This window comes from Pleurodeles waltl, chromosome 1_1 (genome assembly GCF_031143425.1).
Source record: "Pleurodeles waltl isolate 20211129_DDA chromosome 1_1, aPleWal1.hap1.20221129, whole genome shotgun sequence".
Classification (NCBI taxonomy): domain Eukaryota; kingdom Metazoa; phylum Chordata; class Amphibia; order Caudata; family Salamandridae; genus Pleurodeles; species Pleurodeles waltl.
This window is the reverse complement of record NC_090436.1, coordinates 361,551,094-361,573,453: the sequence shown is the minus strand read 5'-3', so window position 1 is coordinate 361,573,453 and position 22,360 is coordinate 361,551,094. Positions and strand designations below refer to the sequence as shown.

The 22,360-nt window shown below is 42.9% G+C and overlaps 1 protein-coding gene across 1 annotated transcript in view; it reads left to right on the top strand.

The window, feature by feature from the left end:
- The window catches only part of ADAMTS6 (ADAM metallopeptidase with thrombospondin type 1 motif 6), a 1,391,222-nt gene that overhangs the window by 1,139,368 nt on the left and 229,494 nt on the right, over nucleotides 1-22,360 (top strand). Inside the window, exons 17-18 of the mRNA XM_069222749.1 lie at nucleotides 7,334-7,457; nucleotides 9,459-9,539. Of these exons, the coding sequence (XP_069078850.1) occupies nucleotides 7,334-7,457; nucleotides 9,459-9,539 (205 nt within the window). The remainder of the gene's footprint in view (nucleotides 1-7,333; nucleotides 7,458-9,458; nucleotides 9,540-22,360) is intronic.

Genomic DNA, 22,360 nt, shown 5'->3' with positions numbered 1-22,360 from the left:
AGATAGGTAAGGTAAAAACTAACCATAACAGTAGATTCAGGTTCCCCCGTCTCTATGATTTCTGAAGACACTTTGAAAAACTAAGAACTGATATGAATTTGAAAACTCCTGATATCACGGTTGCAACATACGGTGACTGAGAAATTTAAACTTTAGGATTTTTTTAAGAAACTCTCAAATTTTCAGGAAGCGATATTGTGCCCAAAGTGTATGTAACTGTAAAGGGGTGTGACATAATGGGTTGCATAGATCGGGAAAAATTAGGGATTGTACTGAAACCTGGCACACCAACACCTGTGTTATCTTAAGAAATATCCTGAAGTGTTTGTAATAAAATAGGCACTGTTACAGGATTTGAGCACAGAATTATTTTGAAAAAAAGAGCCACTCCTATAGCTAAAAAATCAGGGATGTACCATTGAGTGTTAAACCTGATCTCGAAAAGCATTTACAAGAACTAGCAAATGCTCAAGGGATTGAACCAGTAAATGCATCAGAGTGGATCAGTGTCATTGTCATTGCTAAGAAAAAAGGGGGTGGCATCAGGTTATGTGCCGAATTGAGACAATTGAACAAAAATATAGTCATGGAGTGTCATCCCCTAACAAGATAACAGGAATTGTTGTCCACTGTTGGAGAAGTAAAGTACTTTAGTAAAATTGATATTGGGGCTACATATCATCAACTGCTCTTAGAAAAAAACCTCTCAACTACTCACCTCCTTCATAACACCATTTGGAGTTTTTAAGTATTTAAGGTTACCATTTGGACTAGCTTCAGCAGCTAGTGTATTTCAGAAATTAATGTATCATTTGTTTAAAGACATAGCTGGAATAGAAGCCTTTTAAGATGACTTTTGCCTGTGCAAAAACTATTAGTGAGCATAATAGAATTTTAGATAAAGTATTTGCCGTTCTCAAAGAACGAGGGATGACAGTTTCAATAGATAAGTGCAAGTTTCTAACTGAAGATGATGACTATTTAGGCCACAGAATTTCCTCCAGTGGCATCCAACCTGAAACTGACCTCCTGGAAGCCATGAGAAATGCTCCAAACCCAAAAGATGAGGATGAACTACAATCATTCATTGGCCAGAGTGATTTTTATTCTAGATTCGTACATGGGTATGCCACATTAATGGAACCACTCAAAAAAATGCTTCGCAAGAAAGAAGTTTACATTGGGTGACAAAGAACAGCAAGTTTTCCAAGATATCAAAAACATATTGTTGAAAACGTTTAGGTTGAAATACATGGTGGCTGTGGATGCTAGTGCCGTAGGACTAAGTTCCGTATTATGTCAAAAATCTAATGAACAAGAAAATACTGTGGCATTCGCTTCTAGAATTTTGAAAGAAGCTGAAAAACAATATAGTACTATAGAAAGAGAGGCACTAGCCTGTGTATGGGCAATAGATAAATTTAAAACCTATTTATGGGGCACGCAATTCATTCTTCGTACTGATCATAAGCCTTTGATGTACTTATTGGGCAGTAAAGGAAAAGCTTCTGCATCATCAGGTAGCCAAACTTCAGGAATATAATTTTGAGGTTCATTATATTCCAGGGAGAATAAATTGTAGAGCTGATTGTTTATGAAGATTACCAGTTAAAAATGAGTCTCAAGATGATGAGAAAAGTAATTATGAATGTGTCGTTGTTATGACAGATGTAGTTAGTCATAGTAGAGGAGCCAGCAAAGAGGACGAGTGGTTGACAGCTTGTAATCAGGATATAGCAATGAGTAGAAGAAGTTTTTGCACACAAACAAATTCACACATTTTAGACAGCTAGAAGGTGAAATTTAAAATTTTCAACATGTGACAGATGAGTTATCAGTTCAAAATGGAATATTGTTAAGAGGTGACAAGTTTGTACCTTCTGTAGCGTTGAGAGCAAGATTAATTTTGATAGGTCACGCTGTTCATTTAGGGGCTACCTCTACTAAAAAGTTATTAAGAAAAACCTTTTGGTGGCCAGCAATGGATTAAGAAGTTGATTGTATGATGGAATCATGCAAAAAGTGCATGTTGTTTAATAAACACCTGAAAATGAGAGATGCCTCTATGATTCCAGTACCTTTTCCGAGAAAAGCCTGGAAAAAAATGGCTATAGACAATGTAGGACAAATTAATGCAGTAGATGAAAGCTACTGACACAGCTATACAATTTTTGGCTAGACTGTTTGCTATTGAGGGTTCACCAGCAGAATTAGTCACGGACAACAGAGTGCAGTTAGTGTCTGACAAAATGAAGACATTTCTAAAAAGCTGGGATGTAAAGCACTATGCAGTAGCTGTATATAGTGCACAGACCAATGGTGCTGTGGAAAGAGTTAATAGTTTTCTCAAGGAGGGAATTCAGACTTCCCTTATTTGTGGTATGAACGTCATAGAGTATTTGAGAGAATAAATATGGGTGAGTCACAAGACACTGCAGTCAGTGACAGGAGTTTCACCGTTCAAGTTATTAAGAAGAAGGGGTACCAGGTCCAGATTGGTTCCAGGATGGTTGACTGAGAGAAGTGTTGGTAGTCATGACAGTAGCACTGATGAGAGTTAAGTGAGAGAAAAAGTTAAGTGGGCCCAGGATAAGATGAAAATGCAGCATGATAATTCATGTAGTATTGGTGAATTTATTATCAAAATTGATTTGTGGGTTATGTTAAAGGATGTGAGAAGCAAGAGATCTAAAACAGACTTCAATTTTCTAGGTCCATTTAAGGCTGATAAAATTTCACACACAGCAATGAAATTAATTGATGGAAGGTGGTGGGCAAAAAGAAATATGTTACCATTAAGTGAACTCCAAAGAGAACTTATGGAAAGAAACCTGTGTGATAACAGTACACTGTTATGGGTCATGTTGAGAAAACCACTAATATGTCCAATGAGATTAGACCAAAATATACATCAAAGGACGTGAGAAATCAAAACAGAAGTAAACCTATTGCAGATCAACACACTAGTCAGAACAAGAATGTAGAGTCAAATGATTTAAGGGATAATAATTCACTTGTAACAGATGAAGGTACTTAATTATTTTGTAATAGTGATTCTAATGTTGTTATCACCAGACAAGGCAGATTGTTTGTGAAACCAAAGTATCTTGAGGAGTACGAATGTTAATATAATTTTATATTCCTCTCTAGAGTACTTTTCTATATTCTATTATCACTATTCTTGGTAGAATATAAATATGTTTTACTTATCTTCAGGGTGTTAATCTGGGTGTACATATTGGTAACAGATTTGGTTTTTTCTTTGTTTATGTAATTTTATCATAAATGTATTTATTATTTTCATTTTGTTTAAGGAGGGGAAATGTGGGCTGTAAAGTGAAGAGTGTGATTCTTTGTCATGCGCTGATACTATTGCTGTGGTTATGGCGATGGTGTTAGGATTCCAGGTTGGAATCGGCTCTCCGACTTTGACAGTTGGAGAGGCGATTTCAATCTCGTGAGTTGCGACTTGGTGGGCTCTTCCTCTCATCTAATAAAGAAAAATGTATTTGTAACGCTATCGAATTGTGGGTATTGAAGCTGCACTATACCCCAGAACAGGGGCCAGGAAGTTTATGCTGGCTCCCGATACACATGAAGCAAGGAATATTGATGTGCTCTGATGAGATATATTTTATTGTATTCATGTCATAAAACTGAACTGAATACCAGAGTTCAAATACTTTCTTTTATAAGTACTCTTTACACACAGAGCATTAGAGAAAATGATTTGTTGAGATGTTACAGATTCACTTTAAGGTACCAGTGCGAGAAAACAGGGCTGCTTTCCGAGGCCCTCTAACTTTTTGCCCCCATTTTTCACTTTTTGCTGGTGTTTTCCTGACTCTGATGGTGCCCTGGGTACTGCTAACCAGTCCCAGGGCCTGTGCTCTGTATAAAATGAGTATGCAAATTACAGTAAATATAATTGTCTATGTCAACCTGCGTTTAAGTCCCTAGTATAAGGTAGGGCATGTAGGTTTAGGGACCTCAGCATAGGTAGTGCACCCATAGGTGCACTGCTGAGGTGTCTAGGGTCATTTTAAAGCCAGGCCTGCCTTGCTGGCTGCTTTTAAATTAAGGTTACATGAAGATTCGACTTTGGAATTAAAAGTACTACCAAAGTCTCGAACTACCTTATTTTTACATATAAGTCACCCCTAAGGTGTGCCCTGTGTGCCCCTAGGGTTGGGTTCCATGTATCTATAAGCAGGGACCTTATACAAATAGTTTTATAAGCCCTGGTGATATAAAATAGCCAAATTTGTTTTTCCGTCACTGTAGTGAATGGCCTCTATTGGCTAAAATGGGGAGACTTTATTTTAAGTTTGGTATCAAATTAATTGTAATACTAAATCCTACAACTTACAATTGTGGGATTTAATGTAACTTGTTCGGGTTAAGAGTTTTAAACTCTCCCTAAAAAGTTGCCAACTTCAGCGCTGTAGTGCTCTGCTCTGAGTGGCCAGCCTCTGGCAGCCTGGCCTGGCTGCCTTGATGAGGTGTGAAGTAGCCTGGGCTGAACACAAAGAGATGTGTTTTGGGGAGGAGAACTTCCCTCAGCAGATGGAGAAGCAGGAAGGGGGATGGCTGCCAAACTGGTCTTCAAAGGCAGGAACGGACATTTGGAGCAACCCAGCACCTCCCTCCCATCCTGCAACCCAGACAATTAGGTGCCCCCTTGATTAGATTACGAGAGGGCAGGCGAGGGGTGTGTTTAGGATTTTTAGCCACACCAGTGGGTGGGCTCAGTCAGATATAACCTCCAGAAATCAGTTTCAGCTATGATGGATTTTTGAAGAATGTTGCTCCCTGGGATTTATGTTTGCCACACTTCCCAGGAAGTGGGCATCACAGGGGAAGGACCCAGCATCTGATTGAATAACCAGGACACCCCTGTTTTTCACCCAGGAGCAAGGATACATGTGGCAGAGCTGCACCCACACCTCAGTTCCCTACCAGATCCCTACAAGGAACAAGACAAAGAAGAAGGACTGCCATGCTGGGTCCCTGACCTGCACCTGGACACTGCACTCTGAAGGACTGCACCAGCTGCACACTTGGGCTTTACCACTAAAAGGACATTGCCTGTCTTCTACTGCTTCAAGAAGGGACTCCCTGTTTGCTACAGATACAAAGGAGCTGCCCAGAGTCCCCTGCATCAAGTCCTGCAAGCAGAGCCCAGCTGACCAGCGTCCAGTGGCCATTTGAGGATTCTGACCAGGTGCATTCTTGGAATTGTAATCCCAACTCCCAAGGAGCAACTCAGAGCTTCTGGAATCTTGGATCAAGTTGTGGACACTTCAAGGACCGAAAAAGGACCTCTGGAAGAAGATCCAGAAGTTTGGAGCAACTCCATAAGTTGAAGAGGTGCATTGTGGGAGTTGTAGTCCCAGACCCCAAGAGGCAAACCAGAGCCTCTGAACGGTGGATGGTGCTGTTGACCACTTTCCTCAATCAAGAAACACTTCTGAAAGTAAGTGTAACAGTGTTACCTCGTGAGTGGCCTGAACGCTGGACTTTATCCCTTTCCAGTGTGACCTTTCTTAACCCTCTGAGCGCTAGTTGCTTCTATGTGCTAGAAAACATTAATTAATTTTAAAGATAAAAATATAATCTGTTATTATCACTTGTTGTTGGAATTTGATTGTGTTTGTGTTTTACTTATTTACTGTTTTGTGATGTTTAAATGCTTTACACACTAGTCTCCTAAGTTTAGCCTTGTCACTCGTTGCCAGGCTACCAAGGGTTGAGGTAGGTTTAATTTATTGAGACCTAAGTGGAGGTTAGTCGCCTATTGCTAAGTGTAGGTACTTACCTGCTCTTACCAATTACCCATTTTCCAACGACCAGCATTCAGGAAATAGGTATGTCTGGTTTTCCTCTTAGCTCCTTCATAACACAGTATCACTATGCCAGTTCAAAATTGTGTTAGCTCTACTTGTTTCACAGCTAGCAGCATGGCATGGTCCTTGCACACTCACGTTTAGATCTCCTAAATTTTCATTCTAATCTATTGTAGTAATGGTTTATTTATAATCTTTAGGCCAGTTACATATAGCATCGGTATTCCCTTTTTTTTTTTTTTTTCAGGAAACGAATGAAAACCGCAGACACCCACAAGCCACAAAAAATTAGGGGCCCAATTCACAAAGATTTTGTTGAGACTTATTTGACTAGTATGGCTGAATTCCAGGAGTGACCTGAATTAAGCCAGCAGTACTGCTGGCCTAGTTCTGAAATTTATGAGTAAATCAGGAATATTAGAAGAATAAGTCACACCTGCTCTTTCACCAATGTTTGTGGAACGGTCCCTGTGTCACCAATAACAACTTATTTGCATTAATTACAAGGCTATATTTACTCTATTTTAATATGTGTTCACCTCCCATCTTATCTACAAAGTAGGTACAACCACACAAGTTCCAGTTAATTCTTCCACCCCAAGCCTCTTGTTCTTTTCTTAAAGCCACCCTGTGAGTTCCTACAGTAGACGCAGTCCCTACAGTAGACAATTTTATGTCTCCCAGCGCAATGAGAAGTACCTCCCATAACACATAACTACATCAAACATACAACCACAGCATTCTAAAGACTAGCATCCCCACTGGCACGCCGAGATCTACACTTCACCTTAGGAGCATGCTTCACTTCTCCTTGACTTCTTTTAAGTCTGCTATAGGTTCGAATCGTGCCAAACATTACAGAGGGTGAGTGGTTCAGATTTTAACCCTGAATTGAGAAGGCCCTCTGGTTGTCCTGGCAGCAACTGCATATTTTTCTTTTACTAAATATTCCTGAGCCCCGTGGCCTCTGATCAAACTATTTTGTCTCTGCATCAGGTATCCTGTAATTTTTGGAGGCAGAATACCAATCACTCTTTCTAGTCCTATTTGTCCGATTTAGTACTCATAAACATATCATACAAGTACTTATTCTGCTTTTCTCAAGAGCCCATATCGGTCCCTTTTTCAGTTTGCAAAAACAGCCAACCACATCGAGGAGAGCATCACCCAACCCCCCTTCAAACTAAACCTTCGATAGGAGTATTACCTTTAAATAAACGCAGGTACACTAGAATGAAGCAGTGTCTTGTAGATAGTGACATGTTTTGGAAACGAGTTATTATTTTAAATGCCAAAAAAATCAAAAATGGTTCCTGCGCAGTTTTAATTCTTTCCAAATGCATGCTTGCCTGATGATAATCAATGTTTTTGGTCTATATTCGTTAGTAGTTTTGGCTATGTGAAACAGGTGCTATCAAGAGTGGAATCAGAGTAGTGAACCTACAATATCCTGTAAAGGGTAATCTGTGACTCGTGTGTTCTCTCAGCATGTAGGCTGTGATAATATTTTGGGATCTGATGCCAAGGAAGATAGATGCCGAGTCTGCGGAGGGGATGGCAGTGCGTGTGAGGCCATCGAGGGATTCTTCAACGATTCATTACCCCGAGGAGGTAAGTAGCTCGTATGACAGCAGCGCACACCCAGCACTCGTGGATGCTTTTACTGTATGATCTAAAAAAAGCATATGTTCTCAGACTTTCTTTAATGTGTATTATTGGTTTAATTAGATACATTTCTTCTCGGCCAAATTTGCTTTCAACAAGTGTTTCGCATGTTGGCTTACCATCACATGTTTAACAATAAGTTAAGAAAGCCTTTGGAGGCTGAGAGGGCGCCCAAAGGGTCGGTTGATCTGCATATCTATAACTCGGCGAACGACAAAGAGAGAAAATTGGCTGGAATTAAAGGCATTGTAGACATTTGTATTCTAAACTGTAGCACAAAGGTGGCAGGGAGCAAAAGCAGGTACCAAGCTCTGCACCCTGATGAGTTGAAGCACAAATAGTTGTAGCAGTTCATGACTGACATGCGCTTTCTGAATGAATCTCATTTCGGAAATGGGATGATGAAGAAAGCAGACACGTTTTTATCAAGTACATGGCTCCTCCGTCCACATATCCCATCCTTAGTGATGTCTCTTCAACGAAGACCCATGCATGTTCCATGGAAATTCAAGACATACGGAAATAGGAAACATTGCCCGAAATTACGTTCAAATAACGATTTTAGTTGTGCATGTGTGCCTCAGGTTTTAAAGCATTTCCGAGGAAAACAACAGTGGAACAGGGTGCAATAACAGCACGATAAGCAGACCCTTCCCTATAATTTCCCATTTGTGATTCTGGCGAATAACAAATTGCATCCTTTTATGTTTTTATAACTTTTCTTCAGATTAGGTAGAGCTTTTGTCAAATAAATCTCTCACATACGCAAAACCTTGATACTGTAGATATTATTGCTGTGCCCCGACACAGGGCCTCGACATAGTGAAGTTTTGCTTCAGTGTAGTACTCTTTCTAAAAGCTGTCTTAAAGTCGTTTTTCAATCAGAAACCTGCTTTTTGTGCATATTGCACTCCTTTACTAAATAAGGATGTGTCAACTAGAGGGAAAATACATTTATAAAATATTTGAGGCTCTTTTGCACATGCAAATAGTCCCTTGGTTTGCCTGTAAAACTGAAGTAGGTTTGAACTATTCAAAAAGTAGATGTCCTTGACGGGTGCCTTCCACGTTTTGTGGAGAGGTAGCCAGTACTTGCCCTAAGACAACTATCAGATCCCCGATCCCAATATCCCTGTATGGCACTGCACTGCCTGTACTTTTATGCAACAGCAGTGGCAGTGGCAGCCACATTGTAAGTTGAATGCAGTGCGATAAATGTGTGCTATTTTACAAATGTATAGATCTTTTGATCAGCAGACACACGTTTCAGTATACCTCCATGACATACCACCTAAGTATTCATGGGACGTATTTAGTTGGATTCTTTATTCATGCCCTCTTTTGCCAGCCACTAAGTTATCAATTTCTGCGCTCAGCAAGTCTTGCAAAGAAGTGCAGAGCAACATTCCATTGCACTGTATTTTGCTTTCCTGCTATTGTGATATAGACCTCCAAGTACAATTTCAGTTGACTTAACCAGCTTTTCTGTACCTACCTAATTGTTTAGAACTGGCAAGTGCATGGAGGGTGAACAAAAGAACGAATGTAGTTGGATGGGTAAGGGGAAACACACAAACACAGAAGGGAAGAAAGAAATGTAGGATGAAAGAATGAAAGGAAGAAGAAAATAAGAAATAAATGAAGGAAACGTCCAGTATCTTCCAACTTACAAAAATTGACAGACACAGATCAGTTCACCCCTACCCCTTGATACCAACCCCTAAAGGAATTTCTCACTGTCAGGATTCAGTTTTGCAAAAATAAAATGTCATTTCTGACATGCCTAATAAGTGGCAAAATCTTTTTCCCTTTTGGTGGGTTACAGGATGTAAATTAAATCTCTGGAATCTAAAGTACTGAAAACCGTTGATAATTGATATATTGATTTATTGTTTCCGGAAGACAGTTGCAGATGCTGGTCTTAAGAGTTTAACTTTTGCCTTCCAGGGTACATGGAAGTTGTTCAGATTCCAAGAGGTTCGGTTCACATTGAAATAAAAGAAATTGCAGTGTCAAAGAACTACATTGGTAAGTTGTTGTTAGTGGTATGATGGAAAGAATGAATTCGACACAAACTCTTATCGTTGGTAAAAAAATAACAGCCTGGAATACGTAGGTGTTGTATACCCGATCGATATGTGCATACCATCTTGTCTTTTCTGAGGAGAAGAACCAGATGTACGAAAACAATATCTTTTGATTCAACACTAGAACATATTGCGTCTTAATATTGCAAAACATATTACAACAGTACTGCATAGACAAGAGCCGGAAGCTGGGATGACAGAATTCCTAACGTCTATTAACATTGACCTCTATTTCTTGTTAGAGCCTACGTTCTAAGCAATCTGGGGCCAGATGTAGGAAACGTTTAGCGACTCGCAAATGGCAAAAATTGACGTTTGCGAGTCGCTAAACGCGTTTCCCCATGCAGAAATGCATATTGCGAGTCGGTACCGACTCGCAATATGCATTTCAGAATCGCAAATAGGAAGGGGTGTTCCCTTCCTATTTGCGATTCGGAGTGGAATGCAATACCATTTGCGACCGCATATGCGGTCGCAAAGGGTATCGCAGTTACCATCCACTTCAAGTGGATGGTAACCCACTCGCAAATTGGAAGGGGTCCCCATGGGACCCCTACCACTTTGTGAATGGACCCACAAATATTTTTTCAGGGCAGGGAGTGGTCCAAGGGACCACTCCCTGCCCTGAAAAAATACCGAAACTAAAGGTTTCGTTTTTTTTTTTTAAGTGCAGCTCGTTTTCCTATAAGGAAAACGGGCTACACAAAAAAAAAAAAAACTGCTTTATTGAAAGCAGTCACGAACATGGAGGTCTGCTGACGACAGCAGGCCTCCATGTTTGCGAGTGCCTATACTCGCTATGGGGCCGCAATTTGCGACCCACCTCATGAATATTAATGAGGTGGGTCATTGCGACCACATAGCGAGTCGCAGTCGGTGTCTGAGACACCGTACTGCATACCAATTTGCGACTTGCAAATTGCGAGTCGCAGGGACTCGCAATTTGCAAGTCGCAAATTGGTTCTTTGCTACATCTGGCCCCTGATTCGCTGCATATGAGCAATTTCCCTTTCATTATCTAATAGTCAGGCCACAAGAATTAAGCTGTAATGCAGGACCAATGTATGTGGCAGGGTTGATGAAAGTGTGTAGCAAGGAAAGACGAATTATGTAGAAATTATAGAGCCCCTCTTTCAATTAGAAACAACTCTATAAAACAGATTAACACATTTCATTCTAAATTCATTATGTTCGTTCCTCAGTTGGAGACGTCACCTAAAAAAGGGATGCCGCATATTTATGATTATGTTAAAGTCTATATACCCTTTTGAAATAACTGTATCTTTGAAAACAGAGACTGTGATGTGAGCGTGAATTTGAGCCGAAATAAAACGATCATGTCAAAGAAAGAAGTCATTCTATCTATCCTGTTTGAAATGTATTTACATATTTAAAGTTTTTATTTCTTGCTGCTACCAAAAGCCCTCCCCTGGCCCATCTCGTTTGGGACATTCAGAATATCAGGGTACGATTTTAAATGGCTAAATACAGACAGCTGAAGGTCACCAGTTAACTTTTGTAAAATATTGGCATTCCCTTGTACCACATGTAATGTAGTTGTAATAACATTTGATCCATTTAAGCTCCAAACACAATTATTTTTGTTAACATTTGCAAACTATGGAACAGATGATGGATTATGTGGCAGCTGCAGCAAATACATTTTTTACAAAAAATGCAGCACAGTTGTGTTGTTGCAGTGGTCTTGTGTAGAACGATCATGAACTGTAATAAAAGAATCATCTTTTTCATGACGTGGTGAAAGTGTCAGGCACAAGCAGGAGGTGGGAACTCCTACAGAATCAAACATCAGGCTGTTGGGCATGCAGGGGAGTAAGAGGTGAAGGCCTTTTTGACTAGGGTGATGGGCCTGGGGACTCACGTAAAGGTCAAGCTTTGGGAAACTGTGCTGTGCGTCCTAGTTGCCTGCTTTTTGTTGAACCATATATACATCGACAGCGTCCGTATGACAAACTGCCCTTTTTTAAGTGGTCATCCCAACTTTTTAAAATAATGTTGCTGTGTTTTTTGAGCGTGTGACCTGGGACACTGCTAATTACGCCCCAGGGCATATGCTGTGAGCCCTAAACTACAGGGAGTGCAGAATTATTAGGCAAATGAGTATTTTGACCACATCATCCTCTTTATGCATGTTGTCTTACTCCAAGCTGTATAGGCTCGAAAGCCTACTACCAATTAAGCATATTAGGTGATGTGCATCTCTGTAATGAGAAGGGGTGTGGTCTAATGACATCAACACCCTATATCAGGTGTGCATAATTATTAGGCAACTTCCTTTCCTTTGGCAAAATGGGTCAAAAGAAGGACTTGACAGGCTCAGAAAAGTCAAAAATAGTGAGATATCTTGCAGAGGGATGCAGCACTCTTAAAATTGCAAAGCTTCTGAAGCGTGATCATCGAACAATCAAGTGTTTCATTCAAAATAGTCAACAGGGTCGCAAGAAGCGTGTGGAAAAACCAAGGCGCAAAATAACTGCCCATGAACTGAGAAAAGTCAAGCGTGCAGCTGCCACGATGCCACTTGCCACCAGTTTGGCCATATTTCAGAGCTGCAACATCACTGGAGTGCCCAAAAGCACAAGGTGTGCAATACTCAGAGACATGGCCAAGGTAAGAAAGGCTGAAAGACGACCACCACTGAACAAGACACACAAGCTGAAACGTCAAGACTGGGCCAAGAAATATCTCAAGACTGATTTTTCTAAGGTTTTATGGACTGATGAAATGAGAGTGAGTCTTGATGGGCCAGATGGATGGGCCCGTGGCTGGATTGGTAAAGGGCAGAGAGCTCCAGTCCGACTCAGACGCCAGCAAGGTGGAGGTGGAGTACTGGTTTGGGCTGGTATCATCAAAGATGAGCTTGTGGGGCCTTTTCGGGTTGAGGATGGAGTCAAGCTCAACTCCCAGTCCTACTGCCAGTTCCTGGAAGACACCTTCTTCAAGCAGTGGTACAGGAAGAAGTCTGCATCCTTCAAGAAAAACATGATTTTCATGCAGGACAATGCTCCATCACACGCGTCCAAGTACTCCACAGCGTGGCTGGCAAGAAAGGGTATAAAAGAAGGAAATCTAATGACAAGGCCTCCTTGTTCACCTGATCTGAACCCCATTGAGAACCTGTGGTCCATCATCAAATGTGAGATTTACAAGGAGGGAAAACAGTACACCTCTCTGAACAGTGTCTGGGAGGCTGTGGTTGCTGCTGCACGCAATGTTGATGGTGAACAGATCAAAACACTGACAGAATCCATGGATGGCAGGCTTTTGAGTGTCCTTGCAAAGAAAGGTGGCTATATTGGTCACTGATTTGTTTTTGTATTGTTTTTGAATGTCAGAAATGTATATTTGTGAATGTTGAGATGTTATATTGGTTTCACTGGTAATAATAAATAATTGAAATGGGTATATATATTTTTTTTGTTAAGTTGCCTAATAATTATGCACAGTAATAGTCACCTGCACACACAGATATCCCCCTAACATAGCTAAAACTAAAAACAAACTAAAAACTACTTCCAAAAATATTCAGCTTTGATATTAATGAGTTTTTTGGGTTCATTGAGAACATGGTTGTTGTTCAATAATAAAATTAATCCTCAAAAATACAACTTGCCTAATAATTCTGCACTCCCTGTATGGTACACTTGGCTAAGCCATAATTGGCATTTTTAATTTTCCTTGATAGCCTGGTCCGCTGGTAAGGGCATTTCGCTCATTCATTCCTGCAGTACTTTTTGATTTGAGCCATTCCACAGACCCACAACCTTGGGTGATACTGCTTTGGTATGTGTTCTAAAGGTGAGGAATCTGCAGTCAAAAATATCCTGAAGAAAAACAAGTTTATGGCATTTAACAGAGAAATGACCACATCGAAAGAGACACTCCATTTTGTAAATCAGATAGCATCAGTCATCATAATTGATATCCAGAAAATGTATAAGATACTTTTTGGGTTTGCATATAGTAACCATTTCAGCGCCCCCACCCCTAGCAACAGCATCTACAAACCTGTCACAGATATATTAGCAAACGACATGAGCAGACAAACAACCCCAGTAGCCCCTTCTTTTTTAAAACAGACTTTATTGATTTGTATCATCAGCTGCCACCAACCAATCAAAGTTAGGACAGTAATACCCCCAGCGTACAAAGTCTCCATTATATATTAAGATGCGTAACACCATGTGAAACCCACCCTTCATTGCTCACCCCCTCCCCTAGTCGTGCTCCACAATCAGTTTGGCGGATGCTTGTGTCCCAGTCAGAATCGTAATAGGGCATTCACTACCAGGCAGACAGCTGCCTAAATTCTAGGCCCTGTGTCATCTTAAAGGAGTGCAACCCCGGGTAGGCGATGGTTTAAATTGGGCAGCACTACACAGACAGGAATACCCTTGGGGTGTTGCCCGGTGACATCACCATTGACAGGGGATCTGGGTCTTTCATACAGTCCTGTAGCGCCTCCCAGTTCTTGGTCAGATCAAGCAATCTGCAGCCACGTCTTGCTTCACAAAGCAGTACTACACTTTCTTACTCCGCCCACCTCATCAACGCCCTGTGCCATGTCACCACTCGAGGTCCCACCGGAGCATTCCAATTACCAGTGATTTCCCACTTTGCTACTACACAGGCCAAGTCTGGAACCCACCCGTGACTGTGGTCCTAGCAGTATGGGGAATCCAGCCTAGTAAGCAGTGTCTTGGGGTGCATGGGACCTCTCTCTCAATTAAATCCTCTGCTCTGCTTGTGACTTCTGACCAATAGGCGTTGAGCACCTCCAGAACATGTGAATAAACTCCACTCTCTCCTCCCTGCATCTCAACGGGCCACTCCCACTGAATTGAAATAACTATACATTTGTCTTGGGGTGACGTATGCCCTGTGTAATACGTAGAAGTTAATCAACTTTCTTAATATTTTGGGTACTTGTTCTAATATAGTCACAGAGTCACCCTCTTGTATATGGATCACCAACTCTTCCTCCCACCTTGCCCCAAGGATAGTCAGGGGCAACATCATGTCCTTTCTAATCGTTCGATATATACGCAGGTGACAGCCTTATAAGTGCCTGATGAGGTGATTATATAGTGACAACTTGTATTGTGTGGTGGCTCCGAAAGGCCCGCATCCTAATGTCCATGGACTGTAGCCATGACTGCTTCATGAAGAAGAGAGTGGCCTAGGGTCAGATCATGTTCCGATCAGAACTTCTCAAACAGGAGGAGCTCCACAGTTCTCAATAAGTCACCCATCATTGTTGCCACTGCAGTCACCCAGTAAGTATTGCCCTGCCAGTCCCCCCATGGGGCAGCACTTCTACCATTTTCATGCGTGTTTCAGGCGAGTACAGGACCCTCACCCATGTCTTTTGCAGGCAACGAGTCCAGCAATGCCATAGTGCTTGAAATTCAGTGGTATCACACCGACCAGGGCCCTCAAGTTTTATTAGTACTCTGACCAGCTGGTGTAACGCAGGTACTGGGTGACCCATCACCTTCCCTGGGGTCAGTCTGCCTGCCATCTGCCTTGTCAACCACTTGAATTGTGCTGCAAGATAATAAGATTTGAAATCAGGGACTACCCGGCCCGCTCTCCTACCGACCTCTGCAAGGTAGTTAAAGCCACTCGGCTGCTGCCTAATCCCCATATGAAATCAGTGAAGAGCGAGCTAAGGTTTCAGAACATTGCCCGGTGGACCCACACCAACAGGACCACAAAAAAGTACAACAGGCGGGGGAATGCCACTATTTTTTGTAGTGCCACTCGGCCCGCAATGGAGGGGGAAGTGTAATCCAGAAGTCAATGCCCGCTCTGAGTACCCAAATTGCTTTCCAGACATTCCCTTCCAACAGATTGGCTGGGTCGTGCTATATCTTCACACCTATGTATTGCAAGCATTGGGGCTCCCACTGCAGTACAATCAGCCCCTTTGGGAGATCATGATTCACCAGTGTCTGGAAAAAGCGTAATTTCCGCCAAATGACTCTAAGTCCAGGGAGCTTCCCAAACTCCCCTATTAATCTCCTAGCACCGCTAGAGCCTTTGTGGTGTTATGAAGGAAGATAGCTAGATCATCCGCATACAGGGCAATATGGTGGGTTTGTCCCCCATTGTTAAGCCCTGATAACTGCCCCCCCCCCCGGCATAGCCGGCCAGTGGCTATATTGCCAGGGCAAACATTAGTGGTGACAAAGGACATCCCTGTCTGGTACCATGGCCCACCTTATCACTTTCCAAGATACTCCGCCCCATCCAGACTCTGGCTGTAGGGTATGTGTATAACAGCTGAGGCCAGCCTATAAACCCTCGCCCCAATCAGAAGGGCTCCACTACTCCGTAGGGAAAAGCCCATTCCAGACTGCCAAATGCCTTTTCCATGTCTACTGCAAAAATTGCTGCTGCTGCTGTGCAATCGTAAGTCCTAGATTCGAGCAGTGTTAAGTGTCTCCGAATGATGAAGGCTGTATTGCGTCCCAAGATGAACCCCGCCTGATCAGGGTGAATTAGCATAGTCTTGTGAGGAAGGAGTATAATGGCAAGGATCCGGCTAAGGATCTTATAGCCGATGTTAAGCATCAACAGTGGCCTGAAGGCACTTACGTCATGTGCAGGCTTCCCCAGTTTCAGCAGTGCACTACCAGCACCTCTTGAGTAGAGGAAGGCAGAAAGTCCGTCGCCTGCCGCTTTGCATAGGCCCACCAGCTTAGATCCAATTCATCTACATATATGGCATGAACCTCGACCAGGAACCGATTTGTACCTGGTGTTTTGCTGCATGCCAGTGTTTTTATGGCTGCCCGTATTTCGTGTAGAGAGCAGCTCAGCCTCCGCGAGTGAAATAGTTAGGAAATGGTCAGTATCTTTACCTGACTGTTCAAAGGTGCTCACGTAAAGATCAGAGTAATACTGTAAAACTGCTGGTTGATGGCTACTTGGCCATACAGCCTGGTGCCCCAATCAGCTTCATTTGGCAATCCACAAGGGCTGCGGACCCACCAGTAGCGCTAGTCCTCTCTGAGACACCCTCAGCTTCTGGCACCCCTATCAACAGGACTGCCTCCACTAGAGGCCCAACAGCAGTTGCTGCCTCTCGCAAGTACCAGGCATTAGTCTTATTGGAGTATCAGATGACGTAAGGGCCACAGCTCAATTCCGGTCAGAGTTTCAGTCTCAGGGGGCCACCTGTGGTGTCAACTTGCTGCCTCTGCTAGGCCTGGTCCTCCATCCAGCCCTCCATGGATGGTAATGCTATTGGGCCCACCAATCAGTTGCCATGTCTTAGGGCCAACCACCAATGTCTTCCCGCTCTTTGTAGTACCCTGTACGCCGCCAGGGAGCTGAACCTATTCCCCTAACTCCCTCAAAGCTGTTACCCCAGTGGGAACATTCACAGCCTATGCTGTACGCAGGACCCCTCCATCTTGCCTCCTCACATGTGCATGAGTCGGGGCATGCCCCAACAGGTCTGCAGGCATCACTCACAGTCTCCTGCAAACGCGGTCTCAGACTGCAGGCCCCTGCAGGCCTCTCCTCCTTGTCCCCGATAGGTCACATCTCTTCAGTCAGCCGCCGTTGTGGGGGCCCTCAGCTTCAGCCTGGTAATCGGGCCCGGGGCTCCCCCATCAGGATGCGGGTGCCAGAGTGGGCCTGTGTCAGCATCATGCCCCAGTCGCCGCTTGTCTGGCCTCGTGGCTTCCGATTTTTATCTTAGGCTGCCGATCCGCAGCTCTGTGAGCAGGCCATTGGATGCTCCTCAACGCCTCTTCATCTCCCTGACAGCCAGGTGATACAAGCAGTAGGGTAGTGGAGGGGCTGCACATGCCAGGTGCCCCAGTGCACTAATGGAGGCAGGATGAGGCTGGGTGGGAGATGATCAGGTGGGAGCTATGCCAACAGTGCCTGCCCGTGCCCTCTGACCACAGTGGCCCCTTGTGGTAGCTATTCAACGGTCAAGGGCTATCTTGTCCCAGTTTCAACCCCGCAGACTGGGAGTACATTTTCTCTGAGGAGCGCCAAATACAAGCTGAATGGTACCCAGAGTGTAGAAGAAATAGAGGCTAATTTCCAGAATATGTTAGATGTTCTTGGCAATATGCTGCATCACAAGGTCAGTCTGAAACCAGTGGAACGGGGGTCCTCTTCCCCACCTCATGGCTATCTGATGCTTTCCCAACAATAGTAATCAGGCAATTAGTTTTTTGTTCTCCAGCAGTGTCATCCTTGATGTATCCCAAGAGGCAAATAAGAGGTGTGCACTGGACTTCAAAATCAGTGACTCCAGCAATAAATCTGTGCACAAATCACCAGTAGTCTGCTGTCACCAGGCAATACCAAGGCACATGGATAAAATCAGTGATCTTCCATCTGCAGAGTGTGCAGATAGGGTTCTCTCTAAAGTCCATCTTGTGTGGGGATATAGGAGTGAGGTACATTTGATGTAGGAACTTGAGATGTATTAGTCAAAGTCTGTACTTAGTAGGAGATAACTTGCCAATTTGAGAGCATCAGAAATGCCACTATTCCTCAGTCGGTGGGGGTGCCAGTATTGTCAGCAAGCTGGAGCAGGCCTTTTGGTATACACACCAGAGAATTGCTCTTCATGTAATTATATTAGCATGTAATCAGTTGCTTAGGGGAGGATGAGCTCAGGATTATGTTCAACATGTGTAATGGCTTAGAGGCTTTGGGAAATGTCTTACGAATCTCCTTGCATGTGGCTCTCATTCTGTAGTAAAGTAATATATCAAGGGGTGTGTGATCCAGGCAACCTGCAACAATCTGTAAGGGGTTAAAATGACCATCTGGAAATTATCCAGTTTAGTTGCAAACATTTTAATCAGAGGTGTGAGGTGTCCTCATTAGTTAGGGACATAGATGGGTTTTGTATAATAGATATCTCATCAGTATGTGCAGTCAATCCTGACACTGTGTTGGAGGCAGTCTCAAGGCCATTTCGTGCACCCCACAATGTCTTTCTCAGCTCGAGGCAGACATCAAGCAGCGTTTAATGGCTGGGGGATATTTTGCCGCCCTCAATCGTGCTGTGAGTACTGAGCCTGGGCACAATAGAAATATAATTCTAAATTCGGTGTGCATAACCATCCCTGTTATCCATCAGAAGTACAAGTTATGGAAGATATATTGACAGAAGAAATTTGTGAATTAATTATGGAGCTGAAAACCTCAAGAGCGGCAGGCCTAGACGAAATCTCTTTTAACTCATTAAACCTTGCCCCAGTTCTTGGGTAATCTAGCTCAAGTCGTTCATTGATTTCTGTTTAAACACTGACTTAACTCTGGATTTTTAGAATGAGAGTAAAATGATAGCATTTTGTTAAAAAAAGGTGATTGGAATGACCCTAAAAATTTCTTGTGTGAGGTGTCTGAGGTGGACGGATATTCTGTAGTATATGGTGTTGCCGTAGTCTATCCTGCTCGTAATCAATGCCTGGGTGACGGTCTTCCTGGTGTACAGGAGAAGCCATTTGAAGATCTTTCTGAGCATGCAGCAGATGTTGAAGCAGGTAGATGTGACAGAGTTGATTTGGGGTCTCATGGGGAGTTTGGTGTCCAAGATGATGCCCAGGCTTCGTGCCCCATCGGGGGTGTCGGGATGGGCCACCAGGTGGTGTCCCAGGGGGAGTTGTTGGGTCCAAAGATCAGGGCTTCCCTTTTTTCAGCATTGAACTTCAGGCAATTGATGCACATCCAAGTGGCCACCTCTGTCATGCAGCTTTTGAAGTTGTTTTGATCGTCTGAGAGACATGATGAGTTGAGCGTCATCGGCGTATGAGATGATGCTGAGTCCGTGGGCCAGGTAAATGTTGAAGAGGGTGGTGATGATGGATGACCCTTGCGGGACTCCGCAGATGACGTCTTTGGGTTTGGAGGTGAACGGCGCCAGCCTGACGCATTGCGTTCTTCCCGTCAGGAAGGAGCACACCCATTGGAGGGCTGCACCCTTGAATTCCTGCAAGTCTAGCAATGAGTTTGTGGTGGACGACCCTGTTGAAGGATGCAGAGAGGTCAAGAAGAATTAGGGTTGCAGAGTGTCCTCAGTCCATGATAGTGCGAATGTCATCCATGGATGCGATAAGGGCCATCTCTGTGCTTTGGTTGCTGTGAAATCATGATTGTAAGTGGTCAAGAAGTTCATGTTGTTCGATGTAGCAGAAGAGGTGGCTGGCTGTTAATTGCTTTTTCCATGATTTTTCCAGGAAAGGGAAGCACTGACTGAGATGGGTCGATAGTTGCTGAGGGCGTCTGGGTCTGCAGATGGTTCTTTGAGGATAGGAGTGACATCTGTGTGTTCCCAGCAGTCCGGGAATGTGGAAGTGACGATGGATGTGTTGACGATCATCTGGAGTAACAAGCTTATTGTGGGGCTGCTGAGGTTAAAGAGGCAGTAAGGGCAAGGGTCTGAGATGCACAAGAGTGGGTGGATACCATAATTGCTGTGGTCTTTTCATTGTTCTCCGGGGTCCAGTTCGAGAGCATAGGGGCACATGGTTTGAGGGCTGGTGAATGTGAAAGGGTCATGGGAAAAGGTAGAGGATCGAAATTCTTGTAAATATTGGAGATTTAGTTGTGGAAGAAGTCTGGGAGTTGGTTGCAGAGGTCCTGTGATGTGACGATGGATTTGGATGTTGCTGTGGGGTTGGTGAATTCTTTGACGATCGTGAAGAATTTTTTATTTTTGTTGTTGCTGGCTTTCATTCTCTAGGATAGGACCCTCTTCTTGACCTCATTCAATTTATGATGGTAGGATCTGAGAGAGTTCTTGATGGTGCTCATTTTTGTGGGCTTCTGAGAAGATCACCACTTCCTTTCCAGTAGTTTGCAGTGCCTCTAGGCATTCCTGAGGGTGTCTGTGTACCAGATTTTATGTTTCCTTTTTCGTCTGGGTTTGTTGACCTTTAGGGGAGCAAGACTGTTGGTGCAGGTGGTGAGTCATTCGTTGAGGCACTGGGCAGTCAGTGTCATCTGAGAGAGTGGGACGGTGTAGGTTGAGGGTGGTGATCCATGCTTGTCGGGTGATGTTTTTCCAGTTACGGCTCTGGGAGAGGGGTGTCACTGTCCGCATGTGCTGTGAGGTGAGGATGATGAAATGAATGATGAAATGGCCCGTCTGGGTGAGGGGGAAGGTGTGGCTGACCTCAACTGTGTTGCTGGTGGAGAAAATGGGGTCCAGAGTGTGGCCTGCTGTGTGTGAGGGCTGCCACCAGCTGCATGAGGCCGATGTTGAATAGGCTGTTAAGTAGGTCAGTGTTGTTGGGGTTGGTGGAGTTGTCCAGATGGAGGTTGAGGTTGCGGAGGAGGAGAAAGTTCTTAGAGCCGAGAGCAGCGGGGATGATGAGGTTGACAATGAGGTTACTGAAAATCCGAAATAGCCCGGTTGGTTGGTAGGCCAGAATTCGCTTGGTAGTGGACTTGCTGTCCATCTGAATCTTGAAGTGGAGGTGCTCCATGAAGGTAGTATCTTTTAGCAAGATTATCCAACTTGGCAACCCTAAATGATCCTTTTCTAATTGAACAATGTGTTTTTGGGAGGGATGTTCCATGGTGGATAGTATCATATGTTTAATGAAGATTTCTGAAAAATATTTGAAAATAAGCATGTGGCATTTGTCGACATTATTAATGCCTTTGCCAAAGTTGACTTACCAAAGCTGCAGCAAAAAGTTAATGAATTGAGGTATTCCTAGCGTTTTATTCCATCAATTGGTCAATTTATTTTCTGGTTAAAGGCCTTATTAGTTCCAAGTTAGAATATACTTCCAAAATCCCTCTCTTCTTAATGGCCTACCCCCCACTTTATTTAGCTGACTTCCGAAAAAAGATTAAAGAGGTCAATATATATCCCCAAGGTTAGCTACTAATTTAATTTAATTAATAATGTATGCTGAAGATTTAATCCTCATGTCCTTTACCCCTGTTGGCCTGCAAAGGCAGCTAGACGTATTAGTACCTTTCTCAGAAAGTCGTAATTTAACAGTAAACAAAGGGAACACAAAATACATGATAATGAGGGTTTCAGGTTTGAATTCTCAAAATCATTGGTTCTATAAGGGTTCTAATGTTGAAATAGTAAAAGTTTACAACTACTCAGGGATGAGCATTTCTAATAATTTAACCTGAATTAACCACATTAAAGGCCAACCTACTAAAGCAACAGCAATACAGTTTGGCCTTTTTCAGTTCTTTCCATAGTAGAGATATTCCTTCTATACTACAGGTTTAAATAGCCAAAATTCCTTCTGTAGCTTTATATGCAGCAGAATCTCATTAAACTGCTGCACTAAAAAGGTATGCCATTATTGAATCAAAGGTATGAAAAAAGTAATCTAGTTTGAAGTAGTCTGCTTCAATTGAGATGATTCCTTAGAATTGGCGTTAACGAATATGAATTTTGGAGCATATGGTCAGATTTAACTTTATACCTATTGGCTATTCTCCAGCCCAGGAAATAGTCTTAAAAATATATCTGGAAAGTCTCTAGTCACAATTTATATAAGGCTTTCACATTTACAAAATGATTCTGTTATTCTGACGAGAAATTTAATGTATCAAGAGATGAGATTTTGCATATTACTCAATCAAATCTTTTAATTTGAAGAAATTTATGAAATTTAAAAGCTATTAGCGATCTAGATCTCTGCAGGCAGATTACAAAACTGCAGATGAACTGTTTATTTCCAGATGTGATTTAATTGTGTTTTATGGAAGAGAAAATCTAGTTCT